The sequence below is a fragment of the Artibeus jamaicensis genome, unplaced genomic scaffold, assembly GCF_021234435.1.
Source record: "Artibeus jamaicensis isolate MK-2021 breed Jamaican fruit bat unplaced genomic scaffold, CSHL_Jam_final contig_415, whole genome shotgun sequence".
Taxonomy (NCBI): domain Eukaryota; kingdom Metazoa; phylum Chordata; class Mammalia; order Chiroptera; family Phyllostomidae; genus Artibeus; species Artibeus jamaicensis.
The window spans coordinates 41,677,900-41,697,283 of record NW_026521823.1 but is presented as its reverse complement, the minus strand read 5'-3'; the positions used below and the strand labels follow the sequence as shown (position 1 = coordinate 41,697,283).

The window sequence follows — 19,384 nt, the reverse complement described above, 5'->3', positions numbered from 1 at the left end:
GAGCCTCCTCCCTGCCTACCCCCGCGGCCCGTTCCCTGGCAGGGCCCGGGGACATCCAGGCTGCCCGTGTGTGCTGGCCACCAGGATGCAGCTGGCAGGACGGGCGCCCCTGACTCTGCTCAGAGGCTCCCTGGAGGCCAGCACAGGAGGGTGTAGGGGCTGGCTACAGGGTCCCCAGAGGAATCTGCAGGAGAGAAAGTGGGCAGGTGGAGGGGCAAATTTAGGTCCCCAGAACTGAGGTAGTCTTCTGCCTTGCGCGCTGGCGAGGTTCTGGACGTGCACGCGGGACTACAACTGCCGAGAGGCCTTGGGCGTCGCCGGCCGTTGATTGGCCGCACGGCGCGGACCGGGCAGGCGCAGTGCGCGCAGGCGGCGGCCGGATGGCTGTGTTGGGTGTCTTCGCGGCGGTCCGTGCGGCGCCCCGGCTGTGGCTGCGGGCGTCGCGGGCAGCCGCGGGGTTCCGGGGCTCCTTCCTTGGTAGGGGCTACTCTGTGGACCCCGCGCAGGTGAGGGCCACTCAGGTGAGCCGGTCCGCAGGGCTTGCGAGGAGGCCGGAGCGCCGGGCCTCCTGGGAAATGGCCGTGATTGGGCACCTGGCTGTTGGTTGTGGCTCTAAGCACGAGTGTCCCCGCGTGCCCTGCCTCCCGACTCGGACTCTGGGGCGTGTGTTTGGCCGGGAGAAAAGTGATTCTGGCTGGAGCAGGACAGAACACACCCAACACGCGTCTCGTGGCTTCTTGCCGCTCTTGGTCCCCAAAGTCCCCAGCGTTTTCCGCCTTCCCTTTTCCTGAGGTCCATGATGAGGACTTTTGGGTTAGGATTTTCAGATGCATTTGAAAAAGATTTAGGGACTCGTGATGGACTGCTCTTCGGATCTGCACCTACAGGGGACAGCCTGGAAGTGACTGTAGTTTTTTTAGGGGGCCGGGGCTTTTCACTTGGGTGCCATTCACTTGGTCTGCTTGGAGTGAGCAGCTAGCTGTCCCGTCTGGCGTGGGGGCAGGGAAGGGTAGGGAAACCGGCGCAGGGTCCCTGATTTGTGCCAGATGCTTTGGTAATACCTAATTTTCTCAGCCTTGGTGGTAGGTATGACCCAGGTGTTAGTAAGAACGCTGAAGTTTGGAGTCAAGTTTTTAACTTTGTTTAAAGGTCCAACACCACGTGCCAGGACTCTAAGCCAGGCAGTTCTTTCACCAACGCCCCTTCCCCTGAGCCATTGTGCCTGCTAAATTCACAATTTCCGCACTCATTCATGATAATATGGTACATTTGTATGATGCTTTTGAGGTAACACTTGGGTGCATTTCAAGTCAACTACTTATTTACAAAAAGCAAACAAACACAGTACATTATGCCACGCAGTGAAGTTCTGAGTACTTCACAACTACATCGTGAACCCATAGAATTTTCATAACTCTGTGAAGTTAGCCCTATTTCACAGAAAGGTTAAGTGGCTTGCCCCAAGGGCACACATCTATAAAATGGCAGAATCTGGAACCCAGAGCAGTCTGGTGCCAGAGTTATAGCTCTTTTTAAAATATTTATTTTTAGAGGGGAAGGGAAAGAGAAAGAGAGGGAGAGAAACATCCCTGTGTAGTTGCCTCTTGTGTGCCTCCAACTGGGGACCTGGCATGCAACCCAGGCATGTGCCCTGATTGGGAATCCATCTGGCCACCCTTTGGTTCGCAGGCGGGCACTAAATCCACTGCGCCACACCAGGCAGGACCAGAGTTGTAGCTCTTAACAGGTATGTTCTCGTAGTCATCTTGCCTGTGGAGCAGCTTAGATTCAAAGACGTAAAGGAACTGGGCCTTGAGCTGGAAGCATAGAATGATACTGATGAAAAGACTGAACTGCAGTGGCACAAGTTTAAAGAGTAATTGCCATTATTTGTAATTATTGGTTTTTTTTACTGTTAGCTTCATATTTATTTTGACACTCACAAAATGGTTATTTTCAAGACAGGTATTACACAGTCCATAAATCTCAGATTCCCTTTACTTATGTATAGGTCAATATACTTTGGAGGAAACTACCTCACATAAGATTATTCACTTAAAATAGGCTCGAATTTTATGACTCTATTTCCTTATTTGGTTTTTTATTTTATTTCCCTTTATTTATTTATTTTTCAACTACAGTATTCTGTCTTTTACTCCCATCCCAGCCCACCCCCCTGTGTCCCCCACCTCCCTCCCCTTTCCACCCCCGTAGTTGTCCACGTGTCCTTTATACTAGTTCCTGTAAATCCTCCCCCTTTTCCCCCTGAGATTCCCTCTCCTGTAATTATTGTTTTGATTCGAGCATCTTCGTGGGCCCTAAGGTATCTCAGAGAGACTTTCCCGATAGCGTGGACAACGGGAAGGAAGGATGAAGTGCATCACAGAATTTAAGAGCTTTGGGGTTGAGTCCTGCCTGTAGTGTGTCCCTGAGGCATGTCGCTTAGCTTTCTCGGCGTCAGCTAGTTTCCTGATACGTGGAACGGGGGTCTTAATCCCCATGCAGTGTGTTTATGTGAACGTATGTGTGGTGCTTTTAGTGATAAATGTGGAGTGCTTTGCACAGGGACTGGCATGTAGTAAGTTACCTGACATGTGGAAGTGATTGGAGGAGACAATGAAATGGGCCCTCTTTGTAAAGCTGTTGTCATTGTTTTAAGGTTTTATTTATTTTTTAGAAGGGAAGGGAGGGAGAGAAACATATGGGAGAGATCACTGCCTCTTGCACACCCCCAACTGGGGACCCTGCCCTTAGCCCAGGCATGTGTGCTGACCAGGGATCGAATCCATGACTTTGGCCCACAGGCTGGCACTCAGCCCCCTGAGCCACAGCAGCCAGGGCTGCCGTTGTTTAAAACACTTCAGGTCGCCCTGGCTGGTGTGGCTCAGGGGTTGGAGCGTGTGGTTTAAGATTAATTTCAAATGAAGGGACTGCTTCGGTGTTCCTTCGTCTTTGCTTCTTTGCTTCTTATCTAGAATCGGTTTGGTATGTTTTAAATTTTTTTTTAATATTTTATTTATTTGTTTTTAGAGAGGGGGAAGGAAAGGAGAAAGAGTGGGAGAGAAACATTGATGTGTGGTTGCCTCTCATATGTCCCTTACTGGGGACCTGGCTTGCAACCCAAGCATGTGCCCTGACTGGGAATCGAACCAGCAACCCTTTGCTTCACAGGCCCATGCTCAATCCACTGAGCTACACCAGCCAGGGCTAAATTTTTTAAAAAAATATGTCTTTATTGATTTGAGACGGGGTGGGGGGAACATTAATGTGAGAAATAAACATTGATTGGTTGCCTCCCATGTATATGCTCCTGGACCCAGGATCCAACCTGCTGCTGGGTATGTGCCCTGCCCAGGAGTCAAATCTGTGACCCTTTGGTCTGTGGGACAGTACTCCAGCCAATGGAGCCACACCAGCCAGGGCTGTCTCTAGTTGTTGCTGTTGTTTTCAACTGTGTGTAATTATAATAAAATTTTAAGACATGGTTATGAAGGCTATTATAACAGGCAAAAATGTATGTCACGCAAAAAGCACAAGATGAAAACTGCCCATACAAAGTGCGCTTGTAGCTGCATGAGAGACAAGAATAGAAGATGAAGAGGAAAAGAAACTATTGGTTGTGTTCAAGTGCAGGGATTATGTTTTGAATTTCTATTTTCCACTTTAAAAAATTTTTATATTAATTATGGAAAATAATTTTTAACAAAGTAGATACGTGCTTAATTATATATGAGCCCCGACTGCTGTGGCTCAGTGGGTTGGCTGTTGTCCCACAAATCGAAAGGTCACCAGTTCGACCCCCTGGTCAGGGCACGTGCCTGGATTGCAGGTTTGGTCCCCAGTGTGAGAGGCAACCGATGGAAGTTCTCTCATGTCTGTGTTTCTGTCCCTCCTTCTTCCTCCCTTCCCCATCTCTAAAAATAAATAAAATCTTCAAAATTTTGTGTATGTATATATATACATGTGTGTGTGTATATATATATATGTGTATATATATATATGAAAAGGACTCCTTTGTTATAGATGGATTTGCTCCACCAGAAGTTCCATGTCCTTGTTTTATGCTTCAGGCCTACACAACCTGGGAATGGTGGGGGCCTCTCTCTTTAAGGGTCTCTCCCCCTCCCCTCTGCCTGTTGACTCAGGCAGGGGCGGCTCTCTTCTCCCCCTGCAGAGCCCACCCACCTTTGGATTCCTGCTGGACATCGACGGGGTGCTGGTGCGGGGCCATCAAGTGATCTCCGCGGCTCTGGAAGCCTTCCACAGGCTGCTGGACACCCAGGGGCAGCTGCGAGTGCCTGTGGTCTTTGTCACGAATGCCGGGAACATCTCACAGCAGGACAAAGCCAAAGAGCTGTCGGCCCTTCTGGGCTTCAAGGTGCGCAGACAGCTGGGGATGCCAGAACCCCACGGATCTTTTTCCCAGTGGAGCCCCACCCCCGCTCTGATGAGGACTTTCCCCTGGCGGTAGGGTTGGAAGACCAGGTTGATGAGGCTGATGGCGAGTCTGGCGGGTTCAGTACAGAGCTCTCAGCCCTGCTGGAAAATAACTTGAAGTTGCCAGTCTCGTGAGTAGAGACCTCATCAACAGGCTCATGGTTTTTATTTTACCCATTTTTAGGGAGGGCAAGGGAGGAAGAAAGAGAGGGAGAGAAATGTCAATGTGTGGTTATATCTTGAGCGCCCCCTACTGGGGAATGGCCCATGACCCAGACATGTGCTCCAACTGGGAATCAAACCGGTGACCTTTTGGCTCCCAGTCTGGGGCTCAATCCACTGAGCCACACCAGCCAGGGCAATAGGCTCATGTTTTATGCATACATATCTACATGTTGGCCACGAAAACCCGCCCGTGGAGCTGGCAGTGCGGCCTACTGTCTTTGTACCCATTTCTCTTCTTCTGGGCATCAGGGTGGTCTCTTTTGACTTGGCAGCCCCTAGAAAGCAAGGGTCTCAATTTTCAAAATCTCTGTATGCCAGGCGGGACTCCCATAAATAAGACGCACTCATGTGAGCAAGTGCTGTCCCCCAAAGCAGTCCCTCTTTGCTCACTTGCAGACACACTCCTCTCTCCTTGTGGAGGGTACATGTAGTTTGGGAAAGAGAACTTTGGAGCCAAGCATATAAATAAAGTAGCTGATTGATGTGTGGCCCTGCTTGAGGTTGAATGCAGGGAGCAAAGGCATAAAGCTGGTTCCCTTTTGCAATTTTCATAGAGGGTTTCAGAACATTCTTAGAAGAGGCTGCCTTGTCGTAGTTAAATGTTAAAAAGCTCAGTCTTTCAGCAGAGCAGAGAACTGCAAGTCTAGGTTAGAGGCAGGGTTCTGTGGCAGCGACCAGGAGCATGCGCACATGCCCTGTGCTTTCTGAAGGGGGGCTGAGCAGGGCAGGACGGGTGGGCATCAGAGCCATCAGCAGCACGTCCCGCTTGCTATTTTGTGGGACAGCAGCCAGTCCAGGCTCCCACAGCTGCCTGCCTCCTTTCTAGGAGCTAGGAACGGGGCTCCCCCCCCTCCGGGTGGTTCCCTTCCTTCCTAGGCGGAGGCTGCTGCCCTCTCCCCCGCTCTACTGTCTGTCAACCGCGTGCTTCCTCCTCTCTCCTGTCTCTTGCCTGTCCCCACAGGTGGACCCGGACCAAGTTATTCTTTCTCACAGCCCCCTGAAGCTCTTCTTCCAGTACCACCAGAAGCGGATGCTGGTGTCGGGCCAGGGGCCCCTGGTGGAAAATGCCCGGGCGTATCCTTTTGGTGCTTCTCGTTCTGGCTGGAGAGGAAGGGGCAGGACGGACCTTTCCTCCTGTGGCCGAGGGGGCTTGTGGTGGGAAAGGCCCCTCCCTCTGAGGGAGGGAGGACAGCCTTCAGGTGTGGCCAGTCCTTGTGCCTGGTGATTTCCAAAGCTGGCCCAGAACCTTCCCGGGAGCTCAAAATACAGATTCCTGGAGAGCCTTGTATCACAGGGTCTGAGATGAAGATCCGCAGTCTGTATTTTGAAGTGGGAGCTAGGTGACTCTGTAACTAGGTTTGGGAACTGCTGCTCTAGGGCTGTCTCCAGGGGTGCAGTTAGTGTGTCTGCTGTGTGGGTTACGGGTCTGCAGCGTAGGCGTCCTTTGAGCTTTGTGCACATTCAAAAGGGAGGAGACTTGGCCCTGTTTGTAAGCAGCTGGTTTGTTTGGTGCGCCCGCACTTCCTGTGCGCCCGCACTTCCTGTGCGCCCGCACTTCCTGTGCGCCCGCACTTCCTGTGCGCCCGCACTTCCTGTGCGCCCGCACTTCCTGTGCGCCCGCACTTCCGCACTTCCTGTGCGCCCGCACTGTGCAGTAGGCCTTTGGGGGCAGGGCCAGGGGAAACATAGTGGGATTGTGAGTTGCTCGAGTCAATCCCATTACACTGGAGTCAGCAGCTGCACAGCTGCACACGACAGAGTTTCGGGTAGCCTGGGACTAAAGACTTAAACAAGCAGTGTGGGTTCTGGAGTCCCGGCTGTCCGGGGGACAGGAGTGTCCTGGGAACAGGAATGACTTGTGGCTTCATGGAGGGGTGTGGCTGTGCCACAGGAGAGATTTCAGGTTTTTAGCAGGGGCAGCAGCTAAGGAGGCCAGAGAGAAGGGGTGGTGAGGACCTTGAAGCAGAAGATGTGACTGGGACGTGGTGGTGCCGGGTGTGGGAAGCCATAGAAGCACGTGCTGGGTGTGAGAGTTTATTCCCACAAGGGCCGTGGGGAGCCTGCAGGGGTAGTGCCTGCCTGTAGGGTGATCTGAGAGAAGCATCAGTTTTGGAGAATTCACTTTGAGAGTAACCTGAAACCATGCCCAGTTATGATGCCAGGTGGGAATTAAGGGCAGGGAAGTATCACAGAATGGACCCATGGGGTATGGGGTACGAGACACTACTACCACATGGACCCCCTTTCTCCCGGGGTCCCTGTGGACTAGGTTCGCCTTGGCCGCCACCAGGGAAATATAGCTCTCAACGCCAGAGAGTGGTGAAAAGGAAAGGGGTTATTCACTCAAAAGTTACACAGACTCAAGAGTGATGACTTAATGTCTTCACTAAGATCCCAAAGTTCCTTAAAACACCCACAAACACACAGAGTCCTTCCTTCCCCCCTTTGCCCAGGCTGGGGCACATACCTCAGGAACAGAAGTAGAGGTCCATGGCTCAGGCAGCCCCCGGTCCTTCCCAGTGATCCGAGCTTGGCGGGCAGGCCTCCCATGGTTCCCGGCACCATCGGCTGTGTCGTCATCACACTCTCCAGGTCTCAGTCCAAACCTGAGTGGTGCCTCCCTCCTATCCCACCAGCAAGAGTCCTTCCACCCCTTTCTTCCCACCGCGTCTCTCCTGCGTTCTTCCAAACTGCTAAGAGGGAGCTCTGCATTGCTGCTGCATCTTGCTTTCCAGCTTCCTAAGCCGTGTGGCAAAGGGAGCCCCCAAACCGTGTGGTTCCCCCCTTCTTGAATATCTGCCATGCCTGGGTGTAAATCCCGGCTCCAAGCTTCCTCTGCAGCCCCATTTCCGACTCCTCCCACAATTGGGCTACACCTGCTAGCATTCCTGTACTTTTTTCAGCTGTTCTCGGCTGCCATAATAAATCCGGGCAGACGTGGCCCCGTGATATCGAGCCAATCATCTCCAAGGATGTAATCGGTGAGTCATGGGTGGACTCACCCTGGTTACATCCCATCTCCCTGGGTCAGAACAGGGCCACAGCTACTCAACATATCCATGGAACCAGTTAAAAGTTATAGATACGCTAAGTGACCATTCCTGAGGTTATTTGCAAAACTCTTGCTATGCAGAATGACTCTCAATGACCCTGCTCCATATTTCCCATCCCCCAGTTCAGACTTGTGGGGGTGAGGACACCTAAATATCTTTAATATTTCCTTGATATCCTGAGTTCTGGACCCCATTGCAGATCCCTCTTTGTGGGGGTGGGGGGCTGACTGCACAACCCCTTTCAGATATACAACCCCTTTATAATATAAAGAACATGGGCAAAGGTCTCTTGCAGCTATTTCTGGCTGGACATCAATGTTATCCTACCTACCCTTGGGTCAGGGGATCCCTGAAAGAGTGGGGGGAGCAGCATAGAGGGCATCCATAAGGGGGAGGACCTTACAGAATCTAGGTCTTTGGACTGTTGCAGACTTCAAGGCTTGAAGGCTTTGGACATCAAGCCTTTGGACATGTAGGCTTGATGTCCAAAGATGGGCATTACTGGACAGTTGGCATCCTTGTTGTATTCTGGAGGTGACAGTTTTGGCAAGAGAGTTGGCGGGCACAATTAAATCATAACCACTGAATGACGAAGGCAGGGACTTAGGTAAAGAGTGGCTTATCTGGAGGGAGGTGTACAAGGCATGCTGCACCTTTCCAAAGCCCTTATGGCCCACTATGCTTAGCTCTGGCTGAGGGGAATATTTTAGGATTCCCTCCTTTCAGATTTCTGGGCCCTTTCTGGCCAAGCCATTAGGACAGGAAGGGGAAAATAAGTTCTAAAGTGAAGCCTACAGACCACCCCAACCTTTCATCAACCCACCGACTCAGTTCAGCCAAACCATCGAGTCTCGGGGCGATGGGCTTCTTTTTTTTTTTTTTTAATAAAAGACTTTATTTATTTATCTTTAGAGGGGAAGGGAAGGAGAGAGGGAGAGAAATATCAATGTGTGGTTGCCTTTCATGCGTCCCCCACTGGGAACTGGCCTGCAACCCAGGCATGTGCCCTGACTGGGAATCGAACTGCAATCCTTTGGTTTGTAGGCCTGCGCTCAATCCACTGAGCTACACCAGCCAGGGCAGATGGGCTTCTTAAGTGAGGCCTATATTGCACCCAGTCTCTCAGGTAATGAGGCCATAGGCACACGCCCTATGAAAACAAGGAAGAGCACACAGGTCTGTTCACATAGCAACCCCCAAGCCAGTCCATGTGCCTGGGAACTGTCTGTTGGGAAGACATCTGTTGCAGGGCCTTTGCTGCAATGACATTTAACAATGGCAATTTGATAGGTCTTTCGTGTCTGTAAATTGGATGTCTTCAGTTATATTACAAACCCAGTTTCAACTTCCACATGAAAACAAACGTTCAAGGCAGTTAGCTGTGCTATTGCAATGTCTGATACTGAGCATTGTGATTTTTCTCCTTAAACCATTCTGATTGTTACTAAAGGGACTCCGTTGAGTCCAGCTTTTAATTTTGCTTGTTTGTTTGCATAAACACCAAGAGCAGCCTGGATCACCTGCGATTGTGATTGCTTTCGTTAAGTCTGCTTTGCTGGAACTCACCCAGGGAACCTTTAGACTGACTTTTCAGTCCGCCCCTTGGGGCACAGAAGCAGAGCCACACACCTGCCATTTGGCTTCATCTGTACCAGTCGTTTCACTCAAGTCCTTGAACCTCCACTGTGCCTGCAGGTCCTTTTTTAGTCATCGTTCAGGAAAGCAACATTAATTCCTTCCCTGGAAAGGCTGCCACAAAACGCACAACCAACCAAAGTACCAGGCTTTTCTCGTGGGCTTTCTCTGGCTTCGCAGGTCAATCCCAGTTCCTCGGGGCTTTCTGGTGACGACCAGAAGCCAGACATGGCTCCTTCAGGTGTGACATTCCAGTTAAAGTCTTGGTTAACAAAACCACCATCAGTGACTAGTCTTATTGAATTTATGCAAATGACCCTTATGCCATCACTCCTGAATGCCAGATTCTGGAGGACTCAGGGAGAAAACTACAAAGTATGAAGGAAAATCCTTTTCCTTCTGAAATTTACTAAGATTGCATTTCTATGTTTTATGCTTCCCCTGCTTACTTTCCTACATAGTGTGAAGTTGTTGGGGTTTTTTAGATTTTATTTATTTATTTTTAGAGAGAGGGAAAGAGAGGGAGAGAAACATCAATGTGTGGTTGCCTCCCACAAGCCCCGCCCCCTACTGGGGTCCTGGCTCACAACCCAGGCACAAGCCCTGACTGGGAATCAAACTGGGGACCCTGTGCTTTGCAGGCCAGCATTCAATCCACTGAGCCACACCAGCCAGGGCATAGTGTGAAGTTTTCACCTTCCCTGGAATCCTCAGTTTCCTCTCAGAGCAGATACAGAGCAAAGTCCAAAACAGACAGTGTTCCCGAAGAGCGACACCCAGGTGGCGGCGCTCCCTTGCACCAGCGCGTCTGCCGGAGCCCTGGTCAGACGTGGCCTTTCAGGCCCTGGGGCTGTAACGCTCACCAGCCCTGAACGACCCTCTGTGGGTCCCGAGCGGCAAAGGCATTCCCGCCATCGGGCTACAGGCGACCTTAACTAGGTCTTACAGGTACAGGGGATTTCTGATCAGAAGTGGAACCAAACTCAAACCACATTCCCAGAAAACAAGTAATTTTAAAAAATATTTTACTTATTTATTCTCAGAGAGAGGGGAAGGAGAGAGGGAGAGAAACATCAATGTGTGGTTGCCTCTCATGTGTCCCCCACTGGGAACTGGCCTGCAACTCAGGCATGTGCCCTGACTGGGAATTGAACCGTGATCCTTTGCTTCACAGGCCTGTGCTCAATCCACTGAGCTACACCAGCCAGGACTAGAAAACAAGTAATTGAGGTTTCCTTTCCTCCAGGTTTAAAACTTTCACAACCATTATGCATATTTTTCCTTTCCCATTCAGATTTAACCATAATTCACTTTTAATCCCTGTTTCATTCCCACACTGGGAAGGGCTGTACTTAAGCTCAGTATTTAAACTCAGTATCTGGCAGCTAAAAGCTCCTCACACTATAGGCACCTTCCACCAAAGTCCCCAGATTTGCAGGGACGTTCTGCAGCTTTCTGAAACTTAGACCTTGCAAGCACCCTATAACTCAGAGGGTCACCCTTGGACCCCAGTCTGTGATGTTCAGAACCAGGGCCATCCCCATCAGAACCAGTTGCACAGACAGCCTGACTGGTGCAGGGCCCACACAGCAGTAACACACAGCCCATAATCCGAAGAGAACCCTTAGCCACCACCTTGCCCAGTTCCAAGATGGTGAGCTCTCATGTGACCCACCATCCAAGATGGCAGCACCCACGCATGCTGGGTTGTCCAAGATGGCAGCATCCCTGCGTGACCCATCCTCCACAGTGGGGCACTTACGTGGCTCATCCTCCATGTTACCCCAAATGGCGGCATGTCCCCATGGCTTGCTGTCCGATCCCCAACATACATGCAGGGTTGGCTTACAGAGCCTAGGGGGTTGCTTCCTCCCCAAACCTGAGTGCAGGTTCCCTTAGTGCCACCTAAGCTCACCGAAGCTGTGAGTGAGCAGACTGGGGCAACCCGGAAGCAGCATGCTAACCAAACCATTACCCACAACTCCGTTATTCCAAAACGGTGTTCGGAAACCAGTTTTCAACCGAACCATTTCACTTCTCTGCCCCCTTCCTGCTCCATTTCCTTTGCACCTACCCAGTGAGCACAATCAGGCTGCCAATGCCCTCCGGAGGAGTGCAGAGGGATTTTTGGAGACCGGAAAAATTCCAAAGTCTTACTCTCCCACACCAAGGGGGTTGGTCTGCCACAGGCAATTCTCGTCCCATCTGACCTCCAAAAACTCACAGAATGGACCCATGGGGTATGGGGTACGAGACACTACTACCACATGGACCCCCTTTCTCCCGGGGTCCCTGTGGACTAGGTTCGTCTTGCCCACCGCCAGGGAATTATAGCTCTCAACGCCAGAGAGTGGTGAAAAGGAAAGGGGTTATTCACTCAAAAGTTACACAGACTCAAGAGTGATGACTTAATGTCTTCACTAAAATCCCAAAGTTCCTTAAAACACTCACAAACACACAGAGTCCTTCCTTCCCCCCTTTGCCCAGGCTGGGGCACATACCTCAGGAACAGAAGTAGAGGTCCATGGCTCAGGCAGCCCCCGGTCCTTCCCAGTGATCCGAGCTTGGCGGGCAGGCCTCCCATGGTTCCCGGCACCATCGGCTGTGTCGTCATCACAATCTCCAGGTCTCAGTCCAAACCTGAGTGGTGCCTCCTCCTATCCCACCAGCAAGAGTCCTTCCACCCCTTTCTTCCCACCGCGTCTCTCCTGCGTTCTTCCAAACTGCTAAGAGGGAGCTCTGCATTGCTGCTGCATCTTGCTTTCCAGCTTCCTAAGCCGTGTGGCAAAGGGAGCCCCCAAACCGTGTGGTTCCCCCTTCTTGAATATCTGCCATGCCTGGGTGTAAATCCCGGCTCCAAGCTTCCTCTGCAGCCCCATATCCGACTCCTCCCACAATTGGGCTACACCTGCTAGCATTCCTGTACTTTTTTCAGCTGTTCTCGGCTGCCATAATAAATCCAGGCAGACGTGGCCCCGTGGTATCGAGCCAGTCATCTCCAAGGATGTAACCAGGGTGAGTCATGGGTGGACTCACCCTGGTTACATCCCATCTCCCTGGGTCAGAACAGGGCCACAGCTACTCAACATATCCATGGAACCAGTTGAAAGTTATAGATACGCTAAGTGACCATTCCTGAGGTTATTTGCAAAACTCTTGCTATGCAGAATGACTCTCAATGACCCTGCTCCATATTTCCCATCCCCCAGTTCAGACTTGTGGGGGTGAGGACACCTAAATATCTTTAGTATTTCCTTGACATCCTGAGTTCTGGACCCCATTGCAGATCCCTCGTTGGAGGGGGAGCTGTCTGCACCCTGTTACGGAAGTGGGGGAGGGTCTTAGGTGCTGAGGCTGGAGAGGCTTCCCTCTCCCCACGGCCTCCCTTTAAGAGGGAGTCTGCTCCCTCTTAAAGCTGCGGCTCAGGTCAGACTTCTCCGGGCCCTCTGCACACCCGTCCAGGCCACCGAGCAGGCTCCTCTTCTGGACCTCTTGGCACATGGCGGCAGCACTCCACAGGTGCTGCTGCCATGGTCCGGTGGAGAACTCCTTAGGGACAGAGGTGCTTGTGGGCCCTGCGGCCGGCATTGCTCGTGCTGGGGGTGTGGAGCCGTCTGCCGCTGGGCTCTGCCTCTTTGGTTCTCTCCTGTCTGTGACCAGGTGGACTGTTTGCTTAGAACTGGGTTGGTTCCCTTCCCTTTAGAGGCCTAACCCCCCTGAAACTGTCCAGCGCTGTTTCCTTGACCTCGCTCTAGACTGGGCTTCGAGAATGTGGTCACTGTGGACGAGCTGCGCCTGGCCTTCCCTGTTCTTGACATGGTGGATCTCCATCGACGGCCAAAGACCACGGTAATGGGAGGGGCGTGCCAGGGTTTCCTGTTTAGTTCTGTCCTCCTCTCCCTGCGTGGGCTCCTCAGAGCCACAGCTCACCCGCGCTCCACAGAGCCACCTTCTTGGAGAGTCACACCTGGCCAAGCGTGCAGGTGGCTCAGGAGCCGCCCCTGCCAAGGCTCTGCTCCCTGCACTGCTCTGGATTGGCCGAGAGCCGCCGCCGAGCGCTGCATTCCCTCTAGTGAGTGGCTTGTGTCTCACTGGCAGGCACTCCCCGTGCTGCCTGGAGGGTTGGGACCTTTGTTAAGTTCTCCACTGCCCGGCCCTGTGGACACAGCCCCGGTGAGCAGCGGCCTGTTCGGAGACAGACGGCAGCTCCGCAGTCTGCCATGCTCCTTGGGCCTCAGCCTGTATTTGGACCGCTGGCTTGATTTTCTGTCTTCTGATCGGTAGCCACAGGCCTCACATCCATCCTCTGTGGGGTGGGGCTGCCCTCGGCCTGTTCTGTACGATGACTCCGTATGTGAGTCACGTCACCCATGTTTCCAGTCCGACCAGCATAAACTGGGCCGAGTTGTAAACAGATGGGCTCACTTTCATTTGCTCGTGCAGCCTTAGCCCTCCGTCCTGCGGGGGGCCCGCCTGAGTAGTGCCTTTGATGGCCTCTGGGAGCTTCTCCTAGAGCCCAGTAAGCCAGGTGGAGAACCAGAGTGGGGACGGGTCTCAGAGCGGCGCGGGGGGCCGAGACTCCCAGGGCAGTGACTCACTGCCGGCCATCTGGCGGCTCAGCCCCGGGGCAGCACCGTGCGGCCTGGGAAGAAACAGAAGCCGTGGTGACGGGGAAGCTCCCGCCCCACATCCGGCATCGAGGGAAGCAGCCGCCACCCCCGGTGGCCTCCTCTCTCCCCGCAGGCTTACCTTGCTCGTTGCCCACCTGATTCTAGACTCTTGCTTGGTCCCTCCCTGGCCTCCTGTCCTGGCTGGGGGTGGACAGCCGAGTGGCCTTCCTCCCGGCCGACCTTCCGTGTGCTGTGTGGTCTCCCTCAGCCGGGCCTGTGACGGCCGCGGTCCCCCTCCTCTGCCCTGTGTGGCTCCTCCTCTGCGTGGGCTGGACCTCGGGGTGGTCTCCCATTCTGTCTGCACCTCGCCTTTCCTCTCTCCCACCCCGGGAACTAGTGGGATTGTGTGGTGGTGGGAGGTCGCCCTGGTGCTGATGGGCCTGTTCTCTGTCTCTTGGCAGCCTCATCCGAGGACCGACTTCCCCACCCTCGAAGGTAACGAGGTCTCTCCGAGTGTGGGCGGGGTCTGGTGAGTCCCTCCCTTCAGGCCCTCCTGGTGCTGTTGAACGTTCAGTCACCTTGATCCTGGTCTCCGGTCCGCCACACACTGTTGCTGAGACGTTGTTGTCCATTCCTCCTTCCCCATATTACTTGCCTCGTTGTTCCAGAAAAATGCAGGATCAGAAGATCGTAGAGTGGACTGGGGCCTGGGGGTGGCTTGGAGCAGGGGTCCCTGGCCCAGGAGCCAGTGCTGTCCTCGTGGGACAGACCCCGTAGTGTCCCCTTCACTGACTGGAAGTGAAGCTCCAAGGTGGTGGCTCTTACCATTCTGACAGGTAGAAATAAAAGAAACCCAGCGAAGGGAGAACACACTTCAGTGTGTCCTGATGGTCGAGAGAGACACACTGAAGTGGCACTGCAGCCGCACAAGCGTGGTGGCGTCGCCCCGAATGGCACAGCCTGACGCTGACCGACCATGTGTTTGGGGGTGGCTGTGGGGTCTCAGGCAACTCAGAAACCAGCCCAGCTCTGTCGTGGGCAAAGCGCTTTTGCAAAAACTCTTGCAAAACCTCTTGCAAAAAGAGTTTTGCAAAAACTCTTTTGCTTTAACTCTTGGTGCAATTTTGAAATAAGGAAGTACGGCCATCTCTTCCCTCATTTGACTAACATTTTTTTTTTTAAATCGGGGTTTGCTAAAACTACCAAAACATGCTTTGTGTTTACATGTAGAGTGTAAAGAGGGTGTGGGCTCAGCGAATCACCAACTGGCTGTTCACCGGCCTGAGCACCAGGTGGGACACTCAGGCGTTCAGAGACAGGGCAGTGTCTGAGCGAGCCCAGCTGTCCCAGCCTGTGGAGTCCCCAGCCCCTCCTTCTGTCCTCCCCACCCAGCGTCAGTCACCGAGACACGCCCTCCAGCTCTGTAGCGCCCTCTGGGGGCAGTCGTTGGGTTTGCTGGTCTCCCGGGTGTTGAGCACTGTGTGTCCAGCCCTGGTTCTGCTGCATTTGTTGTGTCTCGTTTTCATCCTCACAACAGCAGTAAGTGGTGGTGGTGGTGGTGGGCTGCTGCTGGAAGCAGGTGGGGAGCTTGCCCACAGCTGGGGAGAGCGGCACGGTCAGCCTGGACTCTGGGCCCTGCCGCCGTGCCTCCCCTCCTGGGCTGCCTGCCGTTAGGGTCACCACCGGCTCCCAGCTGGGCTCCCAGGCCCAGAGGGAGGTGCTGTGGAGGGTCAGTGCTCGGCCCAGTGCTTGTTGAGGGGGAAGGGAGAAGAGCAATCAGCGGGGGCAACATCTGGGGCTGGCCACTGCTGGTGTTGTCTCTGGCCTCCTCAGTGGCGTGCGCTGGACACGGTGCTGGTGGGAGACCTTGGGAGGTGCCTCCTTGGGCCCTGGGCTCTGCTCGCCTGTGGGAAGAGGTGAGGGGCCCTTGCGGGGCCGTTCCGGGTACTGTGCCCTTACCGAGGCGAGCGCACAGTGGGGCCAGGCCTGGGCTGGTCTCCACGGGTCTCCCTCCCATGGCCACAGGGGGCAGGCGGGGCGCCCTGCACCCTCACCCTGTGCCTTTCCTCTTTCAAGGGGTGCTCCTCCTTGGGGAGCCCGTGCGCTGGGAGACGAGCCTGCAGCTGATCATGGATGTGCTTCTCAGCAATGGGAACCCTGGGACGGGCCTGGCAACAGCACCCTACCCCCATCTCCCTGTCCTGGCCAGTAACATGGACCTCCTTTGGATGGCGGAAGCCAAGATGCCCAGGTGAGGATGCAGCCCCGGCCTCGACCGCGCTGGCTGCTCTGCTGTCCCCGGTGCCCTGGGGCTCAGGCCTGCACCTGGGTGAGCCTGCAGTCGCCACCGACCGTTCCTTGGCCTCCCAGGAGGGGTCTTGAGGGTCATGCCACTTACTGATTATGAACAAAGACTGCAGCTCATTGAGCACTGAGGCTGTGGTGAGGCAGCTGCTCACACACTGCCCCTGCCCCCAGAACCAGGGCAGGACCCCGTCTCCTAGACTGGAGGGGCCCAGGCCTGCCCTGCTCTCCCTGTCACCTCCGCCCCGAAGCGCCTCACCCTCCGCTTGTTTCCATGTGCCCCGGAGCTGGGGTGGCGGGGAAGGAAAGCTGTTCTGATGTGGGTTCGGGCCGGGGGACAGCCCGTCAGCGAGCAACTTTCTCAAGGCCCGGGGCGGAGCTCTGGCCTGCCCAGTCCCAGAGGGCGGGTGCAGCACGGGTGGCTGGGCCTCTGGCCCTGCAGGTGTCTCACAGAAGGGTGGCTGACGGCGGCTCGGTGCTGTTTCCGCCCTGACTCAGCCACTGGCCCCAGTGAGCTGGTGAGTGAGATCAGGGTGTAGGGCCCAGTACTGCCTCGAGCCACGCCACACAGGCGCCCATAGAGGTGGCGCGTATGGTGTTCTCGTTCCTCCCAAGTGGTTTTCTGTAGCTCGAGATTAGGTTTTTTTTTTCTGAGATGTTCTTCCCAGGTTTAGGGTATGCTGATACCAGGTGAGGGGGTTTGGTTAATAACTTTAACATATTGTGCAGTATCAGTTGAGATTTGGTTTAGTACAAGGCATGAAGATCCCAAACAAAAGTACCTTCAACAAGGCAGACACTCCTCTCTTATGTAAAGTAATTCTCTAGTAGGCAGTCCAGGTCTTGTGTGTAAGCTTCGCCTGGTAGGGACACGGGTCCCTCTGTTGTCCTGCTATGCAATCCCGAGCTCTTTACCAATATAACCCACAACGGCTGCTCAGTGTCAGCCATCTCACCAGCATCCCGGGCAGCAGGAAGGAATAGGGGAGGGTAGAGGAGAGCATCGTCTCTGCGATTTTAAGGATACTTCCTTGAAGTTTAGCCCAGCACCTCTAATGTTATTGGCTCTTTGGCTGTAGTGCATTCGAGTGGCCACACAGCCAATTGTGGAGGAGGAAGGGACTGGTTTTTACTCCCAGGGCACTGTGCTCAGCTGAAAATTGGCACCAAGGAAGGCGGGGAGGGTGGCACCCAGAGTCTGCCTGAAGCCTAAAGCAGGATGTAAAGCAGGAGTCCAGGTGCTGGGGGTGTAATCCCAGTGCCACCACCCTGGGCCAGTTCCTAACCTCTTTCCTCCTGCTTCCTCACTGGTGAGACGGGAACGGTCTCCCAGGGTGTTTCTGAGAACTCGCTCCGTGTGGCGTCTGCAGTGCCGCCCGTGCTCAGGACCTGGTGCCAGACAACAGCAGGTCCCGTGTGTGGGCAGGGAACGCCACTCTCACTAGAACTTGTTTCACTGTGACCTGTCCCCACGGGCCCTGCTGAGCTGTCCCCCCCCCCCAGGTTCGGCCACGGCACCTTCCTGCTGTGCCTGGAGGCCATCTACCGCAAGGTGACCGGCAGGGAGCTGCGCTACTGCGGCCTGACGGGCAAGCCCAGCATCCTCACCTACCGGTACGCGGAGGAGCTGATCCAGCGGCAGGCTGTGAGGCGGGGCTGGGCCGTGCCCATCCAGAAGCTGTACAGCGTGGGGTGAGCGCCCTGCACCCCACCCCCACTCCCATCCTCCCCACCCCCCCGCCTCGGCCCTGAACCCGTTTCCCTCTCTTCCCTCTGCCGCTTCGGCCACCTGACCAGGGACAACCCCATGTCGGACATCTACGGTGCCAACCTGTTCCACCAGCACCTGCAGACGGCCCAGCAGGTGGGCGCGGAGTCGCCGCTGGATGCGCAGAGCTGCACCTCCATCCTGGTGTGCACTGGTGTGTACAGCCCCTCGGCGCCGGGGCCATCAGAGCAGCCCCCTTTCCACGGGCACCGGGACTTCGGCCTCAGCCCAGGGCTCCTGGAGGCGACCCATGTCGTGAGCGATGTGGACGAGGCTGTGCGGCTGGTCCTCCGCCAGGAGGGCTGGGCGTAGTACAGGGCGTGCAGCGTGGGGCTGTCCAGGGCCCCCATGTCCCGCCGGCCTGCTGCCCAACCGGGGATGTGCCGGTGACCTTCCCCTGCGGCAGCAGCCTCAGGGCGGTGCTGGGGCGCAGAACCAGGATTTCCTGTGTCCAGGGCCTGTCCGACGTCCACCTGTCCTCTGCAGCTCCGTGCCTCAGTTTCCCCTCACTGCAGCAGGGTTTGGGGAAAAGAGGGGCCGTGCACAGTCGTGTGGCGCTCACCGCGGGCCCTGTGCGTGCTCGGTGGGTGACTGGTACCCAGACACTACTTTTTACTGTCCTTAGGTTTGCTGCCCAGACTACTACTGAGCTTATTTTTTAAATTAAAATAATCATAATAAATATTCCTCATGCCCTGTCTTGTGCGGGTCTGTCTGGAGTGGACAGAGAAGTCCAGTGGGGGAAGGCCGGTGGGTGGGGGCGGGTCTCAGAGAGACCTGGCTCCTCGCTCCTGGGGGAGCCACTGCCTCCTCCCACCCTCGTCTGTCCCTGGCAGCCCCTGCCCAGGCTTTGGTGACTTCCCACGTGGGAAGAGAAGGGACCTGCCTTTGGTTTGTCCTGCAGGGACTCTCAGAAGGTGTGTCCCGGGCTCCCTGCCACCCAGGACACAGACGGGCCAGACCCCCCAGTCAGCTCCACGCAACCTGTCCAGCTGGCGGGGACCCAGCCCACCCCATCCGCCTCTCAGACACGAGCCTCGGCCCCTTCTGCTGGGCCTCCCGGCCTCATGGACAGTGGAGGGGACGCAGGAGGCGGAGAAAGTGGCCATGAGATCGGAGGGGCTCGAGCTGACGTCAGAGGCAGAACGAAGACCTTTCCTGGCGGAGGTGTCGGAGCAGAGCCCTGTCCTAGGCTGCCTGCACCCCAGGGAGTCGGTGCGGCTCAGCGCTCCCGGCTGCAGACGGCAGCGCCCCTCACTGAGCTGCGCTGGGACTTGCCCTTGTCTCCCCCTCCCGCCTCACCTCCCGAGGGCCGGGCTGGCGGTCGGCGGGGGGGTGGCCTCGCCTGTGCC

General features: G+C 55.0%; 1 protein-coding gene across 2 annotated transcripts; it reads left to right on the top strand.

Annotated features, from left to right (window-relative positions):
- Positions 1-369: 369 nt before the first annotated feature.
- On the top strand, positions 370-18,732 carry HDHD5 (haloacid dehalogenase like hydrolase domain containing 5). 2 transcript variants are annotated; one of them, XM_053665611.1, is made up of 8 exons: positions 370-506; positions 4,175-4,378; positions 5,624-5,736; positions 13,106-13,199; positions 14,422-14,455; positions 16,037-16,211; positions 17,768-17,956; positions 18,062-18,732. In XM_053665611.1, the coding sequence occupies exons 1-8, from the start codon at positions 381-383 to the stop codon at positions 18,342-18,344; spliced, it is 1,218 nt and encodes a 405-aa protein (XP_053521586.1). In that variant the 5' UTR covers positions 370-380; the 3' UTR covers positions 18,345-18,732. The 2 variants fall into 2 exon arrangements, with proteins under 2 accessions (XP_053521586.1, XP_053521585.1); XM_053665610.1 differs by having other exon boundaries at positions 370-521.
- The last annotated feature ends 652 nt before the right edge of the window (positions 18,733-19,384 follow it).

Excerpts from the sequence above, each read along its gene's own strand:
- HDHD5 (XM_053665610.1), top strand. The coding sequence starts at position 381 with ATGGCTGTGTTGGGTGTCTTCGCGGCGGTCCGTGCGGCGCCCCGGCTG. Across the intron at positions 522-4,174 it reads CGCAGGTGAGGGCCACTCAG|AGCCCACCCACCTTTGGATT; the intron begins GTGAGCCGGTCC and ends CTCCCCCTGCAG. Across the intron at positions 17,957-18,061 it reads CAGAAGCTGTACAGCGTGGG|GGACAACCCCATGTCGGACA; the intron begins GTGAGCGCCCTG and ends CCACCTGACCAG.